The following is a 20,338-nucleotide window of genomic DNA, read 5'->3' on the forward strand; positions in this document are numbered from 1 at the left end:
TAAAAAGTAATTATAATATTACTTTTAAATAAAAATATTAAATATAATTATATATTAATTAAATTAAGGTAATATTTATATAAGATTATACTTTTTTAATTAGAATTAATATTTATATATATTTAATAAAATATTAAAAATTATATAAAGAAATAAATATTAATTAATTTTTTTTATAAAGCTAGCTCTTGAAATTAGTTATATTTTATTTTATATTTTACTCTTATTATCTTAATTACTAATATAATATTTTATTATTATATATCTTATATTTTTATAATTTATAATTTTCTTATATTCTTTATATTTCTTATATATATAATTTATTAATAATTTAAACTACTTGAGATATTTAAAGAACTATAAATATGGTATATAATAGTACTAGTATTACTTATATAATATAAGTAAGGAATAATTATTCAGCGTCAAGGGGGCAAACCGGAGGCTGATTATTAACTTGGATCCCCCCCCTCTTCTTTTGTGCCGAATCGTGGAAAGGCAACCTCCAACCACCCTCGCTCTCAGGTGTAGCAAGCCACAACCTCATTAAATGTCTCCTTGGTATAGGCGGTGCGTGGTCTTTATATGCTGTGCGAGCATGAAGCACCTACATCCCGGATTCTCAGATCAGTACTATCCTGGCAATTATAGTAGGATTCGAAGTTGAGGAAGTTTCTCATGCATAGTCTACCTTGAGACGTGGTTGGGCAGAAACAGGTCTCAAGGCACTCGAATTTTGAAATTGAGACTTACGTGCTCGTTACTCAGGAATCTGGAAACGTGGCCTCAGCAATTTTTTATTCTCAGTTGGTCAGAGGGGAAATAAAATAAGAAATGGGCCAGTTTTGGGATGTAGATTGGATACTCTAGAGAGTATCTCAAACACTGGAATGAACATAAGGAACCGGGTCATGCTTACTGGATATCTCCAACCTCAAGTATCATATGCAGCCGAAGTCGGTGCTAAAGTCCCAGAATCTCGGATCAGTATTGCCTAAAAGGGGTGAAATCAAGTTAAGGTAGTCTCTTTCGAGTTGTCCTCTCCCCAGCCACGCCTCGATGATAGACTGCTCGCAAGCGAACAAAGAACCAATGCTCCGAGAAACTGAAACTTACGCAAGTCTCCTCCAGCACCTTAGCAGCTTCGACCTCTGTAATTCATTCAGTCAGTACTGCTCAATTGCAAACCTCGGATGTGCCCGAACTCGAAAGAGGTCTGTTTAGGCAACCAAATTGAAACAGTCCACGAGCTTTTTGAACATAAAGATTCCTGATGCCCACAACCCCTGCGTTCATATCAAGAGGCAGGGCTTGGGATGCACATACGTTCTGGAGAGAGGTGGGGAATAACACCGGCGTTCATGAAACGATCGAGGGATTTAATGTAGTATGGATCCCACTTAGAATAAACCCGTCCGTTGGCACCCTTTTCGAGATAGAACACCGAAGTCCTGATGTATGGTTCTTCGTCGACGCTGGTTTCTCCTTTGCGGTCAAAATACCAGATAGGTTTGGCCAATGTTTCGGCAACATCAGGCCGTTCCTTCTGAAGGGTGTTCCAAACGTGGTGTGAGGAGACAATATCAGACTCCCCACCCTCGAGAGCTCTGGCAATGCAAAGCAATCCAACAATATCCGAGTCGTCTGCATGGAAAAATTGGCTTCGGGAAGTGAGCCATGGACTTAGATTGCGGAAACTTTTGGGCTTGGGTTTACCGAGCAGTTGTCCTGTAAATGCGGACTTTATCAATTTGTTTTGGATCCTCACCTAGATCTTTAACATGGCCGAGGACGTGACCTCGGCCATTCTGGCTAACAAAATACCCTAGGTAGGTTCCCATTCCAAGATATGCAACAGCACTTTTGTGAAGCCCCCATTTTTCAACTGGGAATCCCTTGAAGAGAATAAAGCCCCTGCCGTTAATGATTTTAGCGCGGATAGCGGTCAACAGCGTGGATAACTTTGGCAGATGGAAATTATCCTGTAAAACATGAGGCATAGATTCTTGGCTTGTGCAGTTTTACTGACCTTTGAAATGCCTGTCAACGGAGTGTTATCGGCGATAAATTCATCCGCCACGAGGCTGAGTTCATTGAGTTCCTGATCATTCAAGACATGAACCCATCGCTCAGGGCTGTTGGCATAGTCCTCGGCTTTCCAAACGGTCTCCCCGGTGATCTCTTTGGGGAAATCCGAATAGGGCCTGAGTAATTCATAGATGGGTGGGTGCTGCCCGGAGGTTTTTATACCATCTGGGAAAATCTTTTTGTCAACACTGGTGTGCCCACTGGACCGCTCGTGAGGCGCCGTCGGCTGGACATCAAGTAACGAGGGAGCCATGGTGCCTCGGGATGGCCGCAGAGAGCTTAATACTGTGATTGGGTGTGGCAGGAGAGGAAGGGACCGGGGATGCAGAACTGAGAAAAGGGAGAAGAACCTGAGAAGAGAAGATTGACAGAGGAGGAGACGCTTGTTTTATGCAACTCGTGCGATTGTGCCACCCCATTCTCTATTTGTATTACTTGGCCGCGGCAACTAGATTCGGTGGCAGCATCACTGATGCTGATCTGTTTCCTAGGCCTTATTGCGTGCTCACTGCAGGTCGGGTGGGTCAGGGAAAGTCTAGCTTCGAGGCGGAGCCCCACCCCGCCCGGCCTTGGTCAGCTGACCCACACCCCCGAAACCTTATTCTTGTCGCCCTCTTATCGCAGCCGAGTGCACCGAAATCTTTTTTCTTCCTGAGCAACGACAATGACAACAACACCGACACCGACACCAACACAGCAGCCACTCTTTGTCTCAACCGCAATGGACGAAGCCTGTCTCTCTTTGTTACTCCCCAGACTCCCCGATCCGCGATAAAAGTGCAGAGCTCGCATTCTCTGGCCCTCAAAAGTCCCACGCTCAAGCGACAATGCCAGAAAAGGTCCATACCAAGTTTGGGGACGCCCCAGAGCCTCTATCAAGGACGCAAAATGAGTTTGGGCGAGAACCACGGACTGCTCTTATCGATCGCCGGGATTCTACTTTCCTTGGTCCTTCTAAAACCAATGGAATTAAGTGGCTAAGCGATGGCAGTCCAAAGCTTAGCCAAACCCCAAAGCCGTCGAGGCACGAGGACACGCATCAGCCAGCGATATCCTGCACAGCGTCGACAAAAAAAGCCACCAAGGAATTCAGACAGCAATTGAAATCGAGCTCTGTGAATGGGGCTTCCAGCAGTGGTCGAGAAGCTAGTGGGGTAGCACACAAGTTAGACGTGGCGAGTCGTTCGATCAATGGCGCTGCCCAGAAGCTTACCAGCAATGGCAATCGCAATTTAACGCAAGAGCGTCCGAATCTCCAACATCTTCGAAAAGTGGCAGCACAACTTGAGAGAGTTCGCAAAGACCTTCCAATTTGGGCCAAAAAGGCAGACATCCGCTGGGCTTTACGACATAACGATGTTCTTCTCCTCAACGGAGAGACCGGCTCAGGGAAAAGTACCCAGGTTCCACAGTTCTTGTGTACAGAACCCTGGTCTAAGAAGCAGATGGTGAAGATTAAAAACCAGAACAGCGAGGAAAAGGTCATGCCCGTAGGAGGAATGATCGCAATCACACAGCCTCGTCGAGTTGCTGCAATAACCTTGGCTCATCGTGTCGCTCGTGAGATGGGCTCTCCATTGATCAAAGGGGCCCGTGGGGAAGTTGGGTACTCCGTTCGCTTTGACACGCTTGTACCTACAGGTGCAAAGATCAAGTTTGTGACAGAAGGAATGTTGCTGCAAGAGATGCTTCATGATCCCAATCTTAGAAAGTACAGTGCAGTTATTGTGGACGAAATCCACGAGAGAAGTGTTGATGTTGATCTCCTTGCCGGGTTTCTTCGACAGATCATACATGGTGACAAGAAAGGCCGTGGTGGAATTCCACTGAAGCTCGTCGTGATGAGTGCGACACTCGATCTGGGAGGTATCGAAGCATTTTTCGCGAAACCAGGAAGTCAGCCGACATACAAGCCAGGTAACAATCATGGCAAAGTCCTTGCGGCCCATCTGTTAGATCCCGAAGTTGATGGCGCGTTAGAGTCGGATCGGTCGCGGCGCTCTGCGGATGAGTCCTCTTCTTGGGGTGGTTTCAGCAACTCGGACGATGAGAGCAACCAGTTGGTATCCTCCACTCCCCAGCTCAAGAAATCGACGAGTGTATCGAAGAATAGGCCAGTGCTTCTGTCCAAGGTTGGCTCGCCCCAGGCTCATGGAGACTCGTCTGGCACTGAGATGCATTATGGGGTCTCTGAGAATGGAGTAGCCGTCGAGTATGTACGAGGCAGGCAACATGAGGTGGATATCTTCTACGAGGTCAATCCCGCTCCAGACTACCTCCACAGTATGCTGCAGACAATACTTCAGCTACATGTCAAGGAGCCTTTGCCGGGAGATATCCTAGCATTTCTTACTGGCCAAGAAGAGATCGAGACGTTACAGACACAGCTTGAGGGTTATGCGGAGAATCTTGTCAAAGCTCTGCCAAAAATAAAAGTCATGCCGCTCCACGGCTCACTACCAGCCCAAGCACAGCAAGACGTTTTCGAAAAGGTCAAAGAGCATTTCACACGCAAAATCGTCCTTGCTACAAACATAGCGGAAACATCAGTGACCGTTACTGGGGTACGGTTTGTTGTGGACTGTGGCAAAGCCAAAGTCAAGCAATACCGGCCAAGATTGGGGATGGAATCTCTCTTGGCAAAACCTATCTCAAGAGTGTCTGCTATCCAACGCGCAGGACGAGCAGGACGAGAGGCGAAGGGGAAGTGCTTTCGGGTATATACCGAGCAGGACTACCTCCAGCTTGATCAAGACGATCTTCCAGAGATACTTCGTAGCGATGTGATCGAGGCCGTGCTCAAGATGAAGGCACGTGGAGTGAAAGATGTCTTGACATTTTCACTCATGGATTCGCCCAACATTCTAGCCATGGAGAAGGCTCTCCTCCAGCTCCACATAATGGGTGCGCTCGACGACCGCGGGGAACTTACAGATGCTGGGGTCAAAATGGCTAGTTACCCCCTCCCAGCTGCGTACGGCCGTGTGTTGATTGCGGCTGCTGAACTTGAAACCGATATTCTCCTCGAAGTCATAGACATCATCTCATGTCTGACCACAGATTCGGAGATTTTTCTTCAACCGAAGTCTGAGGAGGAAAGAGATGACATTGAGTTGGGTCGCCATGATATTTCAGATCGATGGGGCGACCTTATCACACTTCTCAACACAATGCGAAAGTATGCCGCTGAGAACACTGATCGTATTGGTTGGTGCCGCCAACGTCTTGTCTCGATACGTGCTATGAAAATGGCGCTCGCAATTCGCAAGCAACTTCGTCAACTCTGTTTTCAGCAGAAACTGCTGAAGAGTCTTCCGCCACCAGATCCTCTTCCCGTCGAATCTATCACGCCTGAACGTGTCGAGTACATTCTCAAAGCATTCTTGAAGGCGTTTGGTACGAGAACAGCACTGTTGGCACCAGATGGAACTTACATGACGGCTGTAGGAAGGAATCCCATTTCGATTCACCCCTCGAGCGTTCTGTATAGACAAAGGGTTGAGGCTATTATGTTTCTCGATCACGTATATACAGCCAAAAGTTATGCAAAGAAAGTTAGTATAATTCAAGCGAACTGGATTACTAGCATCTTAGATATTATAATATAATTATTATTTAAATAGCTAAACTATATAGTTTTATAATTAAATGAAAAGAAAATATAATCGAATCAAATATAAAGTATTTTTTTTAACTTTGTTATAATATTTTAAAAATACTCTAATAATAATACTAATAATAATAAATTACATTTTATATAATTCTTAACTTTACTCTCTTGTACTAATAATATATACCTCAAATTAAGGCCCTAAAAATTAGTATAAATAACTCTCAAATATTTGCACTAGTAATCTTACTTTTATCGAGACTTTGCAACGTGCTTGTCTCTCCTGCATCCAAACTAGCACTTCTTCTCATCCCGCCATCTAGCTCTTCGCATAACCGCTGTAGCATCTTCTCAATTCTCAACGTCGCCTTCTCAAGCCCCTCCAGCCTAGTTTTCACATTCTCTTCATCGCCCTCTTTACTACCCTCGTCCACTAGAGTCCTCAGACGGCCTGTGATGGCTGCAAATGGGGCCACCGAGTCTCGTCTACTCTTGCCAGTGTTCCGCCTGCTTAACTTCGCTCCTGCTTCTGGTCCGAGTTCCCTCGCAAATTCATCTTCAAGTGCGTGTTGGCCCAAATCATCGTCATTAGTAATTTCTTCCTCTATGGACTGAGGGGGCTCCGCGTCAAAGACCGCCTGGATATCACCGTGGGCAGAGAACCCCCGTGAGAAGTCCCAAAGGTTAGCTCGGCTGGGTGCTTTGGGCAGTTGCTCTGCTTCTCGCTGGCGTCTTGCACCAGCCCACAGAGTGCGTCGTTCAATGAGACTGATGAGAAGAAGAAGGGGTGCGTTTATCACACGAACCGCTGCGACGTTGATTTTGTGAAACCACCTGGGGGTGAGGACAAACTTCAGTGGAGTAAGTACAAAAAGGGCGAGAATGTTAAAAGGAGGTTGATATGCGAATATTGCATCTGATTTGACACCTTCGAGCGTTAAGACGGCGCGCCGAAACTGAATCTCAGCCGTGGCGTTTGAGACGATGGTTGAGAATGTGGTACTAAGCATAGATACCTATTCCCAAGAAACCGGAGTCAGCATACTTCTTTCGGGTGGAGAATAAGAGACATGCCAATATTGTTAAGAAGAGGGTGTTCCCCAGGAAAGCAAATGCTACCATGAGGATCGGACCCAGTAGCCAGTGAAAGTCGACTGATCGTTGAATGCCAGTGCCATCAAGTCCAAACCATACCCAAAGCATCCACTTAGAGATCGTAATCGGCTGATGGCCCCCGTTACTTAGCCATGTCATCGAGAGGAGAAAGCCTGCAAAACACCAAACCTTTTTTGCAGTCAGCACAACTTTATTTGGAACGGGGGAGGGCGCGGGCGGCGGGGGGTTTACGGCGAGAGCAGTCAAAATAGTGAAATCCCGCATCATAGCTCGTAGGGAAACGAAGAGCATGTTCTCTGACATGAGGTTGAATGCGAGTCGGGGGATGAGGACGGGGGCACCCATCGCAAGAACGTCTAACGCTTGCTGACCAGGCTCGAACGCTTCTGTTCTCCAACCATGGATTCGGAGAACTAAGTAAATTCCGAATGTGGCAGAGAATGTAACGTCTAGGAAGGACCACTGAATAATCCACAGTCAGCATCACCCAGTGAGCAATATCAATGCCCCGAAACTTGCGGAACATTGAGAATGTGTGAGACTTGAATGTTCCACGAGATATTGAACATTCATGCTCCGTCCAAATTCGCCACGGGCCAAACACGACTGGGAAAGCCCGGGAGTATACATACGAGGTTCTGTGTATAGACATGCCACCCTGTGGCAGTGTTAGTGTCGATTGTTCAGCCGGAGGTCGAGCTAATTACCATGCTCTAAAATGCTTGCCTAATTTACACTGAATTAGCCCTATAAAAAACAAAGGTGGCAATTGGGAGGTTGGCATTGAAGGTATTTGCGCTGAATGCTGATAATGGGCTTCCTTTCCGGCTCGGGCTGTTACAGCCTATGCCGGAAGATTGAACGACATGAAATACCACCCACAAACTGATCTAGGACCCAGCCAAAAGTGTAAATTATGAAAACAAGCTCGGCCAATCCAAAGGTAGACGCATCCCGGTCTGACATAACGAGCAAGAATAACATGAGGAGACCGACAAACTGGCAGACCTCCAGGATATTCCTCGTTCTCGGAACAATCAGACGATATTGATTGAAGAGAGGTGCCTTTCGAGGATTGTACAATGAGATGGGCTTTTGCTTGTAGTGGTCTGGAAGGATATCAATGAAGGAAGTTGGCGTGTAAATCACCCGTCCTTCAAATATTGCATTTACCACCATTTGACATGCTGACGAGCTAAGCAAGACTTTACTCTCAGAAATGATAGCGATCTCTAGTGCAGGGAGCTTTCGCTTGAATCCAGTCCTCGTCTGGATCGTCCATGAGAGGTGGCTATTCTCCTCAACTACTTCAGGGGGAGCACCTTGAAAAGGATCAAAACCCCCAACAAGGATCTGGGCAAGAAGCAACAGCCCTTGGGCCCCGGTATTATCCTCGTGGAAGCGTCTCAGTATTCTGTTGGCCAGCAGCTCGCAAAGAAGTGCACGTGTTGTGCATACACTTTGTTGATGTGGCTGAGTTGACTGCTCCTTTTGAAACTGGACACGATTTACCAAAAGACAGTATACTGAGGTATAAATGTCAGCTTCTCTAATGGTCGACTTAGGAATGGCAATTCTCAAGACTTAGGACGAGAGTTCCTATGCGGCTGTGGAAGGCACGACCTACTCATAGAGACATCGTTGGCCTCATAGAACTTGTCGACCAAAGGCCTTACTACCTGTCTCCCAGAATCTTGGGTCAGCATTGCCTCAAAAAGGTAGATTCGGGGGTTGGGACAGTTGCTTGTGAATCGTCTACTCTCAAGACATAGCATCTTGAGAGTAAATAGTTGGCAGGACATATGAATTAGGGATCAATGCCCCGAAAAATTGACACGAACCGAAAGATTCATCCGAGGATCTCTTAATTGCTCGAGGCTGTAGGGATCATCTATTAAAACCCGTAAGATTTTGTATATATCAGGGCATTGGGAAGATTACCGATCGCAGCAATGACGTCCCTCCGTATTCTATAACTTTGAGTCGGACACAGCCTATTAAAACAGTACGATGAGCACTTACCTATGGATGGTAGTATAGACAGGAAGGTCCGCGTGTGGATTAGCAGGGCATATGTCATGGATGCCGTGCGGTGGAAAACACCCATCGTGGTCGACCTGCTCTGGGTCCGGTGAAAGTAACCGGTGCGTCTCCCCCGCCGTCTCCCCCGCCGTCGGCGTGGGATGGGATGAGTGCTGTCCCATTACGCAGGATAGCGAGGCATAATGCGCAGTTAATAGGCGTGAAGAAGAGGTTTAGACCTAGATCTAGATCTGAGCTGTTGACCACCACTTCAGAGGCACCGTTACTGGGACTTAGACTAAGTATGTAACCAACTTGTGGTGTCAATAGATAAGCCCGAGACACGATAAGGAAAATGAAGTGTGGCTTGCCGTGGACGACAAAAGCGGCTGTGAATGTTTACTCTGCCAAGTCAAGCTGGAACATATTAGAATGTTCCCACAAGTTATGGGACATTGAAATTCTAAGTTCATTCCCGTATCTCCCAAAATCCCGAGCGTTAATTCCTGGCCCCTCCCAATGGATGCAAATGAACAACTTTGAGCGGGAACCCTGAAAACCAATGCCGCTTTTTCTTCCACCACTTTTACAAGAGCCTGTGGCGTCACTGCTGCTCTTGGCAGGCGGTCAAGGTGGCAAAACGCGCTCCTCCACGTCCACGTGTGATCAGGCAGAAGAACCAAGAACCAGCTGCCGAGTGACGCTGATTTATCAACACAACACAACACCATAATCTGTCCTCAACACGCGCTCCCTCCAGACATCCACAGGCATCTGATATATCTGTTATTTTGCCTGCGCGGCGTATGCGCCTCTTAAGGTTGCCCCTCTCTCGACAAGAAGTCATTCTTTACCCCAACTCTTCGTCTATTCTGATGCTCATTTAGCGCTACATATCGGCATTATCGAAGCTACCTTCGTTCTCCTTCACGCGCAAAATCTCCCATCCTAAACGCGACCCACAGAGAAAGAATGTCGGCCTTCCTTACCGATCTCTTCCAGTCCATCTTCACCCCAGGCCCCACCCCCACCCTCCTTGTGGCAACAAATGTGGCATTTGCTTGCCTTCAAGGGGTTCTTCTCCTCCTCCTTGTCGCAACATATAGCATCCATTTTGCCATACTCTCATCCCTGAGTGCTGGTCTGTGGTGGGCTATCAACTGGTTCGTAGCCGAGCTGAAGGCAGCACAAGCGGCAGAGGACGAGAGGAAGCGTCGTCTAGAAGAGTGTGGGCCCGGGGACGACACGGAAACAGAGGCAGAGACGGTGATAGATACAAGGGAGCCCATGCCGGGCAGCAAAGAGGTCGAAGTAGCCGAGAGGAAGGGCGAGTTGAAGGACCGTGGGGGTTCTGGAGGGAACAAGTCGGAGATCAGCACTGAGGACGAGTGGGAAAGAGTCTCGGAGAGTGAAAAAGATAAGTGAGTGAAGACGATGAATGGAGAAAGGGAGAAATGGCTGTACCTTTTATCATATACCCAGAAATGTCACGAGAGGTGTTGTGCTGGCTGCAGTGAACCACAAATGGCGGATGCAGCGCCCTCTTTGGTAGAAGATGGAGAGAAAGAGCGATGGCTCATGGATATGAATGAACAGACTTTCTTTTGCAACTCACTTCGCTTCGGTGGAGACATTCCACGAAGCCCTTGGAGAGTGGCCTCTTTGGTAGCAATCACGTGATTCACCGTCTCTCGCGAATTTCATGAACGGCCTCCAAATTCTGCCCACCAAGCATAGTCTACAACAACGAACTTACATCCGCCTCGAGGTCTGAAACCGTAGAGGCCGACAAAATGAAGCTCGTCAGGTAAGCTCTCCTCCAAGATTGGCCTCGGTATGGCACAAGCTGAGCTCTCTTCCACAAGGCTCCGACTCGAAGCTCCAGACTGACTCTTGCGCCTGGTAGGTTCTTGATGAAATGTGCGAATGAGACCGTTACGATTGAGCTTAAAAATGGTACGTTGATCCTCAAATTAAGTTTTTCGGCTTTGTACTGATGGAACATTGCAAGGCACGATTATTCACGGCACCATAACTTCAGTTTCGCCGCAAATGAACACCGCGTTGCGTACAGTCAAGATGACCCAGCGTGGCCGTGATCCGATTTCACTCGATACCATCAATCTTCGTGGGTCGACCATCCGATACTATATCCTACCCGACTCTCTTCCCCTGGATACTCTCCTGATTGATGATGCGCCAAAACCAAAGAACAAGGCGAGAAAGGAGGCAGCAGATCGGGGCGGAGCCAGAGGCGGAAGAGGTCGGGGAGGACCAAGAGGACGTGGGGGATTTAGGGGTGGGCGTGGAAGGGGTGGTGGACGAGGCTTCTGATCCCAGAGGGAAACGCGCTTGACTTGAGAACAATGGCTTGTGCTATCTTTGTGCAGCTCTATCCAGCAGAGGGCTGGAGGTCTGGCATCTAGCGGAGCACTCATGCAAAATTTGTGGGTTTCTGGCGTTTATGGACAATAAAAACAGTGGAAGTCGTCCCTTGCGTCAGATATGGATTGCCATATTTCTCCTTCCTTATTGTGCGCGCCAGATCCTCAGTATTTGAAGGTTCTCCCATCCACCTTTCTTCCCAGTGGTACCCGCCGTTTCCACCGCCCATGCACTACCCCAGCTCTTGATCTGATCCTTGACCTTCTCTGGTTGATTCTGGGCACAGAGAAGGATGTACGCACAGCCGCGAGAGCAACTCAGAACCTCTGGTAAGCTTTGGAGTAAACGGTTCGTCGTCTCCATCCCATCAATACCCCCTGCATACGACAAAGAGAGCAGGCGGGAATCATCCTCGTACGTTGTTGCAGTCTTTGCTTCTTCATCCGGCAAGGGTGGAAGCTCTGACGTTGGAACGTATGGAGGATTGAAGATAAGGAGGTCGACTTGCCCTGGTTTAATAAATCCTGTAAGGTCTCCAAGGATATTACCCAAATAAAATCCATGTGACAATGCTTGCGCGTCTTGCTCTAACTCTCCAACCCCGACCGTCTCCGCCGTAGCCTTGCATGCAAATCGATTCACATCCACTCCGGCGGTAAGGATATCTCGTCTTCCGAGGATGTTTTCTGCGTGTGCATGGAGAAATGAGAGCACGACACCAGATCCGGTCCCTACTTCGACAACGAATGGAGAAGGAGAATCCTTGGATGTTGGTCCTTCTGGGGGTTGTCTGAAACAGTTTTGAAGAAACGTCTTTTCGGATTCTGAAGATAGAGTATCGAGGAACAGAAAAGAATCTTCTGCTGGCTCGTACACTCGTTCATAGGGCACGTGTGAGGTTGAAGGCGTCGGAAGCATGATTCCCTCCCTCTTCTTCGGTGGAGGTTGTCAGGACAAGGCGGACAAGGCTGAGATGGTTTTTTTGCCGGATGTTTTTGCCCGAGGCTTGTTCGCTAGTCCTGACGACAATCGCAACCAAAGCACTCATCATCTGTCGATGTGGCCCTCATGAACACAGCTGCCGGGACATAAGATGAAATCCATTCCTCGGTTACAGATGGCTGCGCCAACTTCTGCTGGGATTACGAAGGGTTTCAAACCCGCACCACTTGCGCTATTGCCACCAATACCATTGTACAGAAGACTCCTTCGAGCGCATCGGAAGCATTTACCAAGGGAGATGCGACTGCTGGGGGACCAATACATAAAGAGCGAGTTCAGAGCTCATAGAAATGTGGAAAATCCGGTTCACATTGTAAACCCCCTACATGAAATTGGACTGTTTGGCGTGGCTGACGGGCTTCCTCAGATCGGATTCTTGACTGAATGGCAAATGTATGCTCAGAGGCTTGAGGGCAACTCTTGGATTGGAGAACAAATGGATGTCGGGAAGATAGATAAGATGAGCGGTATGATCCCCAAAGCTGCAAATCTGAGATCTTGAGCTCACGATTTGAAAGATCAGCAACTTGGTCAACTTTATGAACTTATGCAAGCGATACGGAAGAAGCAACTGGAGGACGGCGAGTCTAGTGAAGAATGACTTGAATTTCATCGTTAAAGGATCATTACGTGGGAGCTTGCGAGCCTGTCATCCATGCGACATATGTTGAGTTTCTATTCCCCTTCAACAGCCATGGTTTACCCTTTCCCCTTCTGTGCTGGAGATGAAAGCTTCAAATTTCCCTTGCATGCTGTGGGACATTACATTAGGACGGTCCCTCCCTGTAATTTTGTGGGAAGACGATGCGGCAATCCGCACTTGACGGCCAAACCAGTCTCGAGCTTTTGCATTTTTGACGGCCGAGTTCGAGCTCTCGAGGTCAATTTACCATGGAGAGAACAGCTCCGGATAGTTCAGGGTCTGATCACCAGATTCAAGATTCACTTAGAGAGCAACTGACAACCGAGCCAACTCCTGTGGAGATCTGGGCCTGGAAGTGGTGTGATATAATGAGCAGCAATTCGGAAATCGATTGTTCTTGTCATGTTGATCATTTTGCAGTTGTGATTCTTAATGGAACTATCTTTTCGATGTGCAAGCACTCAACTTACCCCGAGTGGTCAGGCCGGCACAGGGAATCATGGAGGGGACAAATCCCGTGCTAGGGCAGTTCAGGCATTCTATCGTTCAATTCTGCTACAATGATGCGCAAATAAAACAACAAACCGGCTTCACGATGCTCAACGAATACGGTCCAGTCTCGCCCTGTTCATGACGATCTGCTCGTCCACGCGATCACTCTGCGGAAAGAGTTAGCCAATGCTGGCAACTGCAACGAACTGCCAAGACTACTTACCTTCTCAATAATCTTATCGATTTGCTTGTTCTGGGCCTCGACCTCTTTCCCGGTGGCTCGTGCTAGAGCGTTCAGTCGCCCAGCAGCATGGCCAAGAGCGTCCAAATTACTATCAATCTCATTCTCCATCTCATCGTCCTCGGAGTCGGCCTCGAATTGGTACTTGGAACGCTCTGCGAGACTTGCTTTGGTCTGTTGCGGACGGTAGCCAACATCTCCTGGCTGAAGCTCTTTGAAAGCCTGCTCCATTCTTTGCTGAGACCCAAAAGCGGCTTGCCGTGTGGCATCACGCTGTTCACGTTCCTGCCTGTGCTTCTCGATAATTTCTTCGTCTCGAGCGGCCCTCCTGGATGACGCCGTAAACGGGTTTGACACATGAACAGCAAACATGCTCTTGTTCAACGTCTTCAACTCCTTTGCCTTCTCCTCAGCGATGCGATTGTGATTTGCAGCCAGGTCCAGGTTCTTCTCAGTGTTGTGAATACGTTCACCCTGTGCACCAAGACGAGCCAATGTCGCGCGACCAGTTTCTTCAGCTTGAGCTGCGATTCGAAGCGCATTCCGGGTGGATGAAACATCTTCTTGCTTCATGAAACGGATTTGTTGTTTGGTTGCTGCCACATCTTCCTCCTCTTCCTCCTCGGCGGTGAGCTGCCTTTCTTCCCCATATGCGCCATAGCCACCCTCACTGCCAGCCGTGCCAGACTCAGCAGAATAACCCTCACCTGGCCGCCCATTGCTTGGTGGCAGGGTGGTCCGCTGTGTGTACTTATCCTTCGCACCTCCAAACAAAGCGTCTCGTTGGTCTTCTGTTGTTGTTGTCTCATTGCTATTTGTCCTCCCCAATCCTCCATACCCACCTGGCCCATACTTGGAACCTGTGTCCGCACCTGCTCCATAACTGGGAGGGCCGTCGTATCTGTTGGCGCCATACCCACCACCACTGCCATATTTCTCAGCCCCATATCCACCACTATTTGGTGGTGCTGGGCTACGATTTACAGCAGCGCCCCCCCGATTTGCACCCAGTCCAGATGGTAGACCACCGCGACCAGCGCCCGGTCCACTGGGCAGCCCATACTGCTGTCTGGCTTGTTGGTAAGGCGAAGCTCCTGATGGTCCGACTGAGCCCATATTTGCAAACTTGTTGTTGTCTTGAGCGTACGGATCTGCGGCTTGGGCTGGCTGTGCGTATGGGTTCGAGGCAGCAGGAGCAGGGGAGCTGTTCTTTGAACGTGAGAAGAGAGCAGAACGGTTGGAATCCTCATCACCATCCCCCTTCTTGCCAAAGCCGAATTTCTTCATCGCGGTTACGAAGATTGATAGCCTAAGACTGAAAGAATGGACGGTGAGTAGAAGCTGGAGTCGAGAATCAGGTCGAAATTGAAGGCTTTATGTGCTCCGGTTGTCACGGTGCGTTTTTCGAGGCAGCAGCTGGTGCAGCGCTGGGTTTCAAGACTTCGCCTGTGCACAGCCCCATGCTTCCGCGGCTGGCGGCAACTGCCGGCGCGCGCTATGACTCTTGACATACTGTACATTTCAACCTCAAGTCACCTTCGACGCCTCAAACATTGAACACTCCTGCTCAAACAAAGGGACCCATAAATCAACAACTCCACCTAATACAATGCATTCCCAACAAGCCTCGTAACTTCTCGGTTCTTCGATCGATCTCTGCCCCCGCACTTCACGCTCATCAAGTTCACCAACACAGCCGCAATTATCAAGATGGTTCCCCAGTTGCCGCAACTCTTCCGAACGCACATTTTAAACAATTGGTCCCAACCGAATGCAAGAACGACCTTAGAAGTCATACGGCGGCGGTCAAAAGCATCTTGAAACTCTACTATTTAGTGGCCCGGTAGACCAGGGCGTTTTGGGCGTGAATCTCCACGTGCTTTCCACAATTAATCCAGGTTACAGGACTGTAATTTTATCCGCTACAATGGCCTCGATATTCAGTTTTGACCCAGATCCCCCGCGGGTCTCTTCCCCGTGGCTGACCCCATCTGACTCCCCCAAATCCTCGACGCCCCAGCCTAGAGACGGGGCTGCCATCTCTTCTGCTCTCCCAACTTCAGGACAGCTCCAGGACTATGGAGTTACCAGGCTCGAGGCAGAGCCACAGGACGGCCCTACGGAATACAAACTACATCTGCTTTTGAGACCTAGAAGAACGTACAGTTCTTCTTCTACGGGGTCCTTAATATCGGGATCCCAGCAGCACAAACAGCCGCAATCCAACCCATCTCTGCCCCAAGACTCCGGACCAACTTTGGCCGTTTCGAATCAGTCCCGTCAACATCGTCTCGAGCAATTGACAACGCAGCTTTTATGGCGGCTACAGCAGTCCTCGCCCTATCATGCTTCGTCGACGAGTGACCTGGTCTTGCCTAAATTGCCAGAGGCTACTGAAAGCCTGGAAACGCCCTCACATCCAGGTAAGCTTCTTGCCGGACTTGAGGAGAGCCGAGGTGCCTTTTATGAAATTGGTGTATCCGATGATGGAACTTTCGTTGGATTGACGAAAGATGAGATGGACGAGAGTTTGACGAATCTTCGGGCCATGGCCGCAAGTCTTGGTTGCAATGTCGAAGTTGTGAGGATGGTGGTTGTTGGGGATTGCGAGTGGCACGAGCCTGTTGACCCTGCGTTGCCAGTATCACAATCTACGAAAAAGAGATTCAGACCTGTAAAGTTTCCGGCTTGGCAAGGTGAACCCCTGCGGCATCAGGCGCAATTATGGGTTGCGGAAGCACTGGTAACCCCCAATTTGAGCTCGAGAAAGCCTATGCGAACTCCTCAGCCGAATTCGCCCTTTCGTCACGAGAGCCCATCTCCAGTTCAAAATGACGCTGACTCCGGTAGAATTCCGCTGGCAGCACATGAGGCAACGGAGCAACTTCGTATAACTTTGACTGGGCCTACAACTTCTGGAAAGTCGAGTCTGTTGGGTACACTGTCGACAGCGACACTCGACAATGGTCGAGGCAAAAGCAGACTGAGCCTGCTCAAGCATCGACACGAAATAGTGTCTGGTGTAACCAGTTCAGTGGCGCAAGAGCTAATCGGTTATAAGGACCAAGACGTTGTGAATTTTGCTTCTGGGAATGTGACTTCATGGACCGACATTCATGCGGCTGCGGAAAATGGTAGATTGGTTTTCGTGTCAGACTCAGCAGGACATCCCAGGTATCGTAGAACTACGGTTCGCGGACTTGTTGGTTGGGCGCCTCATTGTAAGTGATGGGGATAAATCCTTTTCCCAATTTGGATTGCTTCATTCTTCTTCCGAGCTATTGTTTGAATTCTCTGAAAAAAAATGATTCTCGAGCAGCTGCTGACCCCTTTTGCATCCAGGGGCTGTTCTCTGCATAGCCGCTGACGATGGTGAAAATGCTCCCAGTGCTGCTGGCGGAACATCTTCTGCCCAAGATATACTAGGGAGTGCGGGAGCTGGTATCGATTTAGCAAAGGCCCATTTAGGACTCTGCTTGAAACTGGATAAGCCGTTGTGCATTGTCGTCACCAAACTTGATTTGGCTTCCAAAAGCAGTCTAAGACAAACTCTCTCGAAAATCCTCTCCGCAGTTAAAGCCATGGGTCGGACACCGTCAATCATACCACCGGATCAAAGCAAAACCATTGATTCGGATCTTACCACCATAACCGCTGCCGAGGAAGATGTAATTCGAGGTGTGGTTGAGAAAATGGGCCTTTCTGACGGTCTCACCTCCATTATTCCTATCAGTATGTCCATTCTTAAGTTTATCTTTTCACTATTAGAAACTCTCGCCAGTCGTGAGACGTTCAAAGGCTTCCTCCTCAAAATCACCTAGGTGGTCTGCACCTTGAATTATCGCCATCAAACAGATACTGACCTCGGGATTGCCAAGTCATGACAAGTGCCGCGAAAGGCACCGGAATTCGTTCTTTGCACGCACTTTTAAAACAGCTTCCGATTCCACCGGAGCCAACATCCCAAGATTTTGTTGGCCTAGCATTGAATCCTGAACAACCAGCCTGCCTGTTCCACATCGAAGATGTCTTTGGCCTACCGGCATCTTTTGAACCGTTGGCATCGAGCAGTGGTAAACAAACGGATGCCGGGGTAGTGGTGGCGGGGTACCTTCGATTGTAAGAACAACTTCTTCCCCCCAATTTTCCTACAACCACTTTTATCACCACTGTTTCAAATGAAGCCTCTTATCTCCATATTATACCAAAAGAGGAGAGTTCGACACCGGCCTCGTCACGGTTAGAAGAGGCAACGTTGACCTTCTTTCAGTGGAAGCCTGGCCGTCGGAGACATTGTTGTCATCGGGCCATTTCCCGCTGAATGGGCGGATAACGATTCACCGCCGAACAAATCTGGCTCTACATCTTCTCCAAACAGCTTTGGTGCATCGCTGTCGAATACATTGGCGACCGACCTTCCTCGTATCGCCGCTCGCAATGCGGTTTCAGCCTCCGTTAGCAAGGGGGAATGGCATAGCGCCCACATCGTAAGCCTGCGGAACTTACGCCTGCCTGTCCACACATTGAAGGCAGGCCAAGTTGGAAGCGTTGGCGTCGTCTTCGATATTCCAGAGCAAGAACTGTCAAATGGGCCATTCGAAAGACAGCCACCGGCGGCACCTCGAATACGAAAAGGATTGGTAATGGCAATCCCAACCCGACACATGATGGTTACCGGTCACAACTTACAGGCTGCGAGCGGGTTCACTGCATCTTTTGAAGATAGTGATATTAACTCGGTGACTCCTGGAAGTTTGGTTGTTGTGTACATGTAAGTGCAGGAGGAGATATCCGTTCCGTATTAAGTCGCTCTTGCTCGGGGGTAACCTCTTAGTTCTGTCGCGAGGGTACTTACCAAGTAGATACTGACACACAATTACCCCAGTGCTAGTATACGTGCATCCGCAAAAGTGGTACGACTGGTACCCCATGTCAACAACGAATCGACTGGCCGGAGTGAAGACTTGGTTGATATGTTTGGTTTGGACAGCATTGACGATGAGGCAGAAGAACCCGAGCCCTTGGTCTTCGGTTCTGACGGTGTTACTGATGTGACTTTGGAACTCATGACAAACCGTGAATGGATAGAATTGGGGTCTCAAGTTCTTGTGATGCCTGGCGGAGGGCAAGGTTTGTATCACGGGTCCGAAAGGGGGGAGAAAGGTATCGCTGGGTTAGAAGGCTTTGTTGGGCGAGTTCTGGAAGTCGTGGATTGAGTTTTGTCGGGCTCGAGTGCTGAGGTTGTTTCTTGGAACAAGCAGGCATCCCACAAGATGATGACCACAATCATCTATCAATGACTTGCAAGATATTTATTACATCTATGCTATGTTCACTCATTGCTACCCATTGATATCGGATCCTGGCTCGTGATGTAATCCGTGGTATTAATTTGACATGCAACCGTGACGCCGGCCCAACCCATGACGATGTGGGAAACATCTAACAAGATGTCGCATTGCACATCTTCTCCGTTCTATCCTGACCCATTCTGTCGATGAGGCTTATGCCCTGACCAACCCATAAAAGAGTGTCCACGTCAATACGAACCCACTAAGCCCCTCGAACAAGCCTCCTGTCCATAGCTCGATGCTGCTCCGAAAATATCTTTCCTTTCCTAATTTTCCCTGGGCTTGGGACTCCTTGACAATCCCCGGTCGAACTCGGAATGCATATACGAGCGCAGAGGTGATCAGCGAGAAGATCAGGTAGAAGACAAATCCTAGGTAGGACTCGAGACCTAGGATGCCAGCGCCAACACCGAAGAGGGAAGCTGTTAGGTTGTGGAGGGTTGTGAGAGTCTATGAGTGGGGGAGATGTGTCAGTGGAGGCTTGAGAGATGGAGTGGGGGAGGTTGAAGAACAAGTCCATCGACGCTTAATAAGAGCGGCTGAGGGGGGGGGCTGGAGAAGATGGGGCCCAAAAGGTGGACGCTTTTGGGCTTTGCACGCAGTGCATGGAGATAGGAGAGGTAGTAGGAGGAAAAGAGGCGCAGTGATTGAGCGGGGGGAGCAGAAAGGGCATGGGCGTGGGAGCAGGAACGGGACGAACCTTGGTGTTGTGCAGCACTGATTCTTGCACAATGGGGTTTATTTGCAACTCGCGTTCCGTGAGCATGACTGCGGTGGCACAAGAATTTGATGGGACGGGATGCAACAAGATGCGCGTTTCCTCCTTATTCTCTGCTGGTATTGGTGTGCTACCGGCGGTTGCAAAGTGCTGCCAGGTCGAGCGTCTTTTCTTTTCGGCGGCTGGCTTTGAAGGGACGTTGGAGGACCGAGGACCCAGGTCGGACAAGGGGCGCTTCTTGCCTGAACCTGCAGTCAAGCGATCCGCGCGCGCCAGGCACCCAGAAGCGAGCCCCTCGAGGCACCGCAAGGACGGCTACAGTACTTGACTGCGTCTCTGCAGGTTGGCAACCGTGGCCCCAGTCAACGTAACGGCTCCCACTGGCGCGGATTTAATGCTCTTGTGCATTGCATGGGTCGTCGCCGGAAACCTCCTTGCTGACATGCTCAGCTTGTAAGGCTGGGTGGAGAGTCTGGGTGGGCAGGCTTGTTGTCAGCCGTTACTGTACTGTAGGGATGTCCTCCTGATTCTGTCCTGTCATCGTTGGGGGCCGGCGCCAATTGACGGCGGGTTGCAAGCGGCTTGGCTTTCCCAACTCTTGGCGTGGCTGCTGATGGCTGAAAGCAGCATTTGATTGGAACATCTCATGTCATCCTGATCCCATTCG

At 49.1% G+C, this 20,338-nt stretch overlaps 10 protein-coding genes across 10 annotated transcripts; 5 read left to right on the top strand and 5 right to left on the bottom strand.

Annotated features, from left to right (window-relative positions):
- Window positions 1–383: 383 nt before the first annotated feature.
- On the bottom strand, window positions 384–2,524 carry K444DRAFT_602242 (Clavaminate synthase-like protein). The gene is made up of 7 exons (XM_024878719.1): window positions 2,033–2,524; window positions 1,720–1,985; window positions 1,330–1,664; window positions 1,120–1,154; window positions 923–966; window positions 757–775; window positions 384–610 (listed from the first exon to the last, which is right to left on the bottom strand). Exons 1-7 carry the CDS (start codon window positions 2,342–2,344, stop codon window positions 419–421), a joined length of 1,203 nt encoding a protein of 400 aa, XP_024728648.1. The 5' UTR covers window positions 2,345–2,524; the 3' UTR covers window positions 384–418.
- A 394-nt stretch (window positions 2,525–2,918) lies between these two features.
- K444DRAFT_637002 (P-loop containing nucleoside triphosphate hydrolase protein) lies at window positions 2,919–5,739 on the top strand (the record flags this gene model as incomplete). Its single annotated transcript, XM_024884070.1, has 2 exons — window positions 2,919–5,645; window positions 5,728–5,739. The coding sequence occupies 2 exons, from the start codon at window positions 2,919–2,921 to the stop codon at window positions 5,737–5,739; spliced, it is 2,739 nt and encodes a 912-aa protein (XP_024728649.1).
- Window positions 5,740–5,864: 125 nt separating this feature from the next.
- On the bottom strand, window positions 5,865–9,138 carry K444DRAFT_574486 (uncharacterized protein). The gene is made up of 10 exons (XM_024877437.1): window positions 8,840–9,138; window positions 8,759–8,787; window positions 8,659–8,708; window positions 8,445–8,496; window positions 7,700–8,343; window positions 7,525–7,543; window positions 7,450–7,475; window positions 7,049–7,279; window positions 6,776–6,985; window positions 5,865–6,717 (listed from the first exon to the last, which is right to left on the bottom strand). The coding sequence occupies exons 1-10, from the start codon at window positions 9,019–9,021 to the stop codon at window positions 5,926–5,928; spliced, it is 2,235 nt and encodes a 744-aa protein (XP_024728650.1). The 5' UTR covers window positions 9,022–9,138; the 3' UTR covers window positions 5,865–5,925.
- A 433-nt stretch (window positions 9,139–9,571) lies between these two features.
- Window positions 9,572–10,550, top strand: K444DRAFT_620833 (Pkr1-domain-containing protein). The gene has a single exon (XM_024881786.1). The coding sequence runs from the start codon at window positions 9,812–9,814 to the stop codon at window positions 10,262–10,264; it is 453 nt and encodes a 150-aa protein (XP_024728651.1). The 5' UTR covers window positions 9,572–9,811; the 3' UTR covers window positions 10,265–10,550.
- A 20-nt stretch (window positions 10,551–10,570) lies between these two features.
- On the top strand, window positions 10,571–11,271 carry K444DRAFT_238902 (Sm-like ribonucleo protein). Its single transcript, XM_024871290.1, has 3 exons — window positions 10,571–10,646; window positions 10,746–10,795; window positions 10,851–11,271. Exons 1-3 carry the CDS (start codon window positions 10,633–10,635, stop codon window positions 11,171–11,173), a joined length of 387 nt encoding a protein of 128 aa, XP_024728652.1. The 5' UTR covers window positions 10,571–10,632; the 3' UTR covers window positions 11,174–11,271.
- K444DRAFT_620835 (uncharacterized protein) lies at window positions 11,078–12,277 on the bottom strand. The gene has a single exon (XM_024881787.1). It carries the CDS (start codon window positions 12,140–12,142, stop codon window positions 11,369–11,371), a length of 774 nt encoding a protein of 257 aa, XP_024728653.1. The 5' UTR covers window positions 12,143–12,277; the 3' UTR covers window positions 11,078–11,368.
- Window positions 12,278–12,317: 40 nt separating this feature from the next.
- K444DRAFT_545628 (ACN9-domain-containing protein) lies at window positions 12,318–12,827 on the top strand (the record flags this gene model as incomplete). Its single annotated transcript, XM_024876149.1, has 3 exons — window positions 12,318–12,539; window positions 12,594–12,693; window positions 12,745–12,827. The coding sequence occupies 3 exons, from the start codon at window positions 12,318–12,320 to the stop codon at window positions 12,825–12,827; spliced, it is 405 nt and encodes a 134-aa protein (XP_024728654.1).
- Window positions 12,828–13,265: 438 nt separating this feature from the next.
- On the bottom strand, window positions 13,266–15,018 carry K444DRAFT_620837 (uncharacterized protein). Its single transcript, XM_024881788.1, has 2 exons — window positions 13,585–15,018; window positions 13,266–13,528 (listed from the first exon to the last, which is right to left on the bottom strand). The coding sequence occupies exons 1-2, from the start codon at window positions 14,887–14,889 to the stop codon at window positions 13,469–13,471; spliced, it is 1,365 nt and encodes a 454-aa protein (XP_024728655.1). The 5' UTR covers window positions 14,890–15,018; the 3' UTR covers window positions 13,266–13,468.
- A 511-nt stretch (window positions 15,019–15,529) lies between these two features.
- K444DRAFT_637007 (GTP-binding protein-like protein 2) lies at window positions 15,530–18,818 on the top strand (the record flags this gene model as incomplete). The annotated part of the gene is made up of 6 exons (XM_024884071.1): window positions 15,530–16,823; window positions 16,963–17,334; window positions 17,481–17,721; window positions 17,873–18,089; window positions 18,132–18,373; window positions 18,488–18,818. 6 exons carry the CDS (start codon window positions 15,530–15,532, stop codon window positions 18,816–18,818), a joined length of 2,697 nt encoding a protein of 898 aa, XP_024728656.1.
- An 82-nt stretch (window positions 18,819–18,900) lies between these two features.
- K444DRAFT_574504 (uncharacterized protein) lies at window positions 18,901–20,038 on the bottom strand. Its single transcript, XM_024877438.1, has 3 exons — window positions 19,654–20,038; window positions 19,243–19,403; window positions 18,901–19,209 (listed from the first exon to the last, which is right to left on the bottom strand). Exons 1-3 carry the CDS (start codon window positions 19,717–19,719, stop codon window positions 19,107–19,109), a joined length of 330 nt encoding a protein of 109 aa, XP_024728657.1. The 5' UTR covers window positions 19,720–20,038; the 3' UTR covers window positions 18,901–19,106.
- Window positions 20,039–20,338: the final 300 nt, after the last annotated feature.

The sequence above is a fragment of the Hyaloscypha bicolor genome (assembly GCF_002865645.1).
Source record: "Hyaloscypha bicolor E unplaced genomic scaffold K444scaffold_182, whole genome shotgun sequence".
In the NCBI taxonomy this organism is placed as follows: Eukaryota; Fungi; Ascomycota; class Leotiomycetes; order Helotiales; family Hyaloscyphaceae; genus Hyaloscypha; species Hyaloscypha bicolor.

What these genes read in the sequence shown, in the direction of transcription:
- K444DRAFT_602242 (XM_024878719.1), bottom strand. Translation starts at nt 2,344, where the DNA reads ATGGCTCCCTCGTTACTTGATGTCCAGCCGACGGCGCCTCACGAGCGG. An exon ending in CGTTGACAGGCATTTCAAAG is followed by an intron (nt 1,986 to 2,032) that starts GTCAGTAAAACT and finishes CATGTTTTACAG; the next exon opens with GATAATTTCCATCTGCCAAA. An exon ending in AGGTGCTGGAGGAGACTTGC is followed by an intron (nt 967 to 1,119) that starts GTAAGTTTCAGT and finishes CTGGGACTTTAG; the next exon opens with CACCGACTTCGGCTGCATAT.
- K444DRAFT_574486 (XM_024877437.1), bottom strand. Translation starts at nt 9,021, where the DNA reads ATGGGACAGCACTCATCCCATCCCACGCCGACGGCGGGGGAGACGGCG. An exon ending in GGACGTCATTGCTGCGATCG is followed by an intron (nt 8,709 to 8,758) that starts GTAATCTTCCCA and finishes GGGTTTTAATAG; the next exon opens with ATGATCCCTACAGCCTCGAG. An exon ending in ATGTCTATACACAGAACCTC is followed by an intron (nt 7,280 to 7,449) that starts GTATGTATACTC and finishes TGGATTATTCAG; the next exon opens with TGGTCCTTCCTAGACGTTAC.
- K444DRAFT_620833 (XM_024881786.1), top strand. Translation starts at nt 9,812, where the DNA reads ATGTCGGCCTTCCTTACCGATCTCTTCCAGTCCATCTTCACCCCAGGC.
- K444DRAFT_238902 (XM_024871290.1), top strand. An exon ending in TACGATTGAGCTTAAAAATG is followed by an intron (nt 10,796 to 10,850) that starts GTACGTTGATCC and finishes GAACATTGCAAG; the next exon opens with GCACGATTATTCACGGCACC.
- K444DRAFT_620835 (XM_024881787.1), bottom strand. Translation starts at nt 12,142, where the DNA reads ATGCTTCCGACGCCTTCAACCTCACACGTGCCCTATGAACGAGTGTAC.
- K444DRAFT_620837 (XM_024881788.1), bottom strand. Translation starts at nt 14,889, where the DNA reads ATGAAGAAATTCGGCTTTGGCAAGAAGGGGGATGGTGATGAGGATTCC. An exon ending in TCGATAAGATTATTGAGAAG is followed by an intron (nt 13,529 to 13,584) that starts GTAAGTAGTCTT and finishes CTCTTTCCGCAG; the next exon opens with AGTGATCGCGTGGACGAGCA.
- K444DRAFT_574504 (XM_024877438.1), bottom strand. Translation starts at nt 19,719, where the DNA reads ATGCTCACGGAACGCGAGTTGCAAATAAACCCCATTGTGCAAGAATCA. An exon ending in CAGTGCTGCACAACACCAAG is followed by an intron (nt 19,404 to 19,653) that starts GTTCGTCCCGTT and finishes CCCCACTCATAG; the next exon opens with ACTCTCACAACCCTCCACAA. An exon ending in CGACCGGGGATTGTCAAGGA is followed by an intron (nt 19,210 to 19,242) that starts GTCCCAAGCCCA and finishes AGGAAAGGAAAG; the next exon opens with ATATTTTCGGAGCAGCATCG.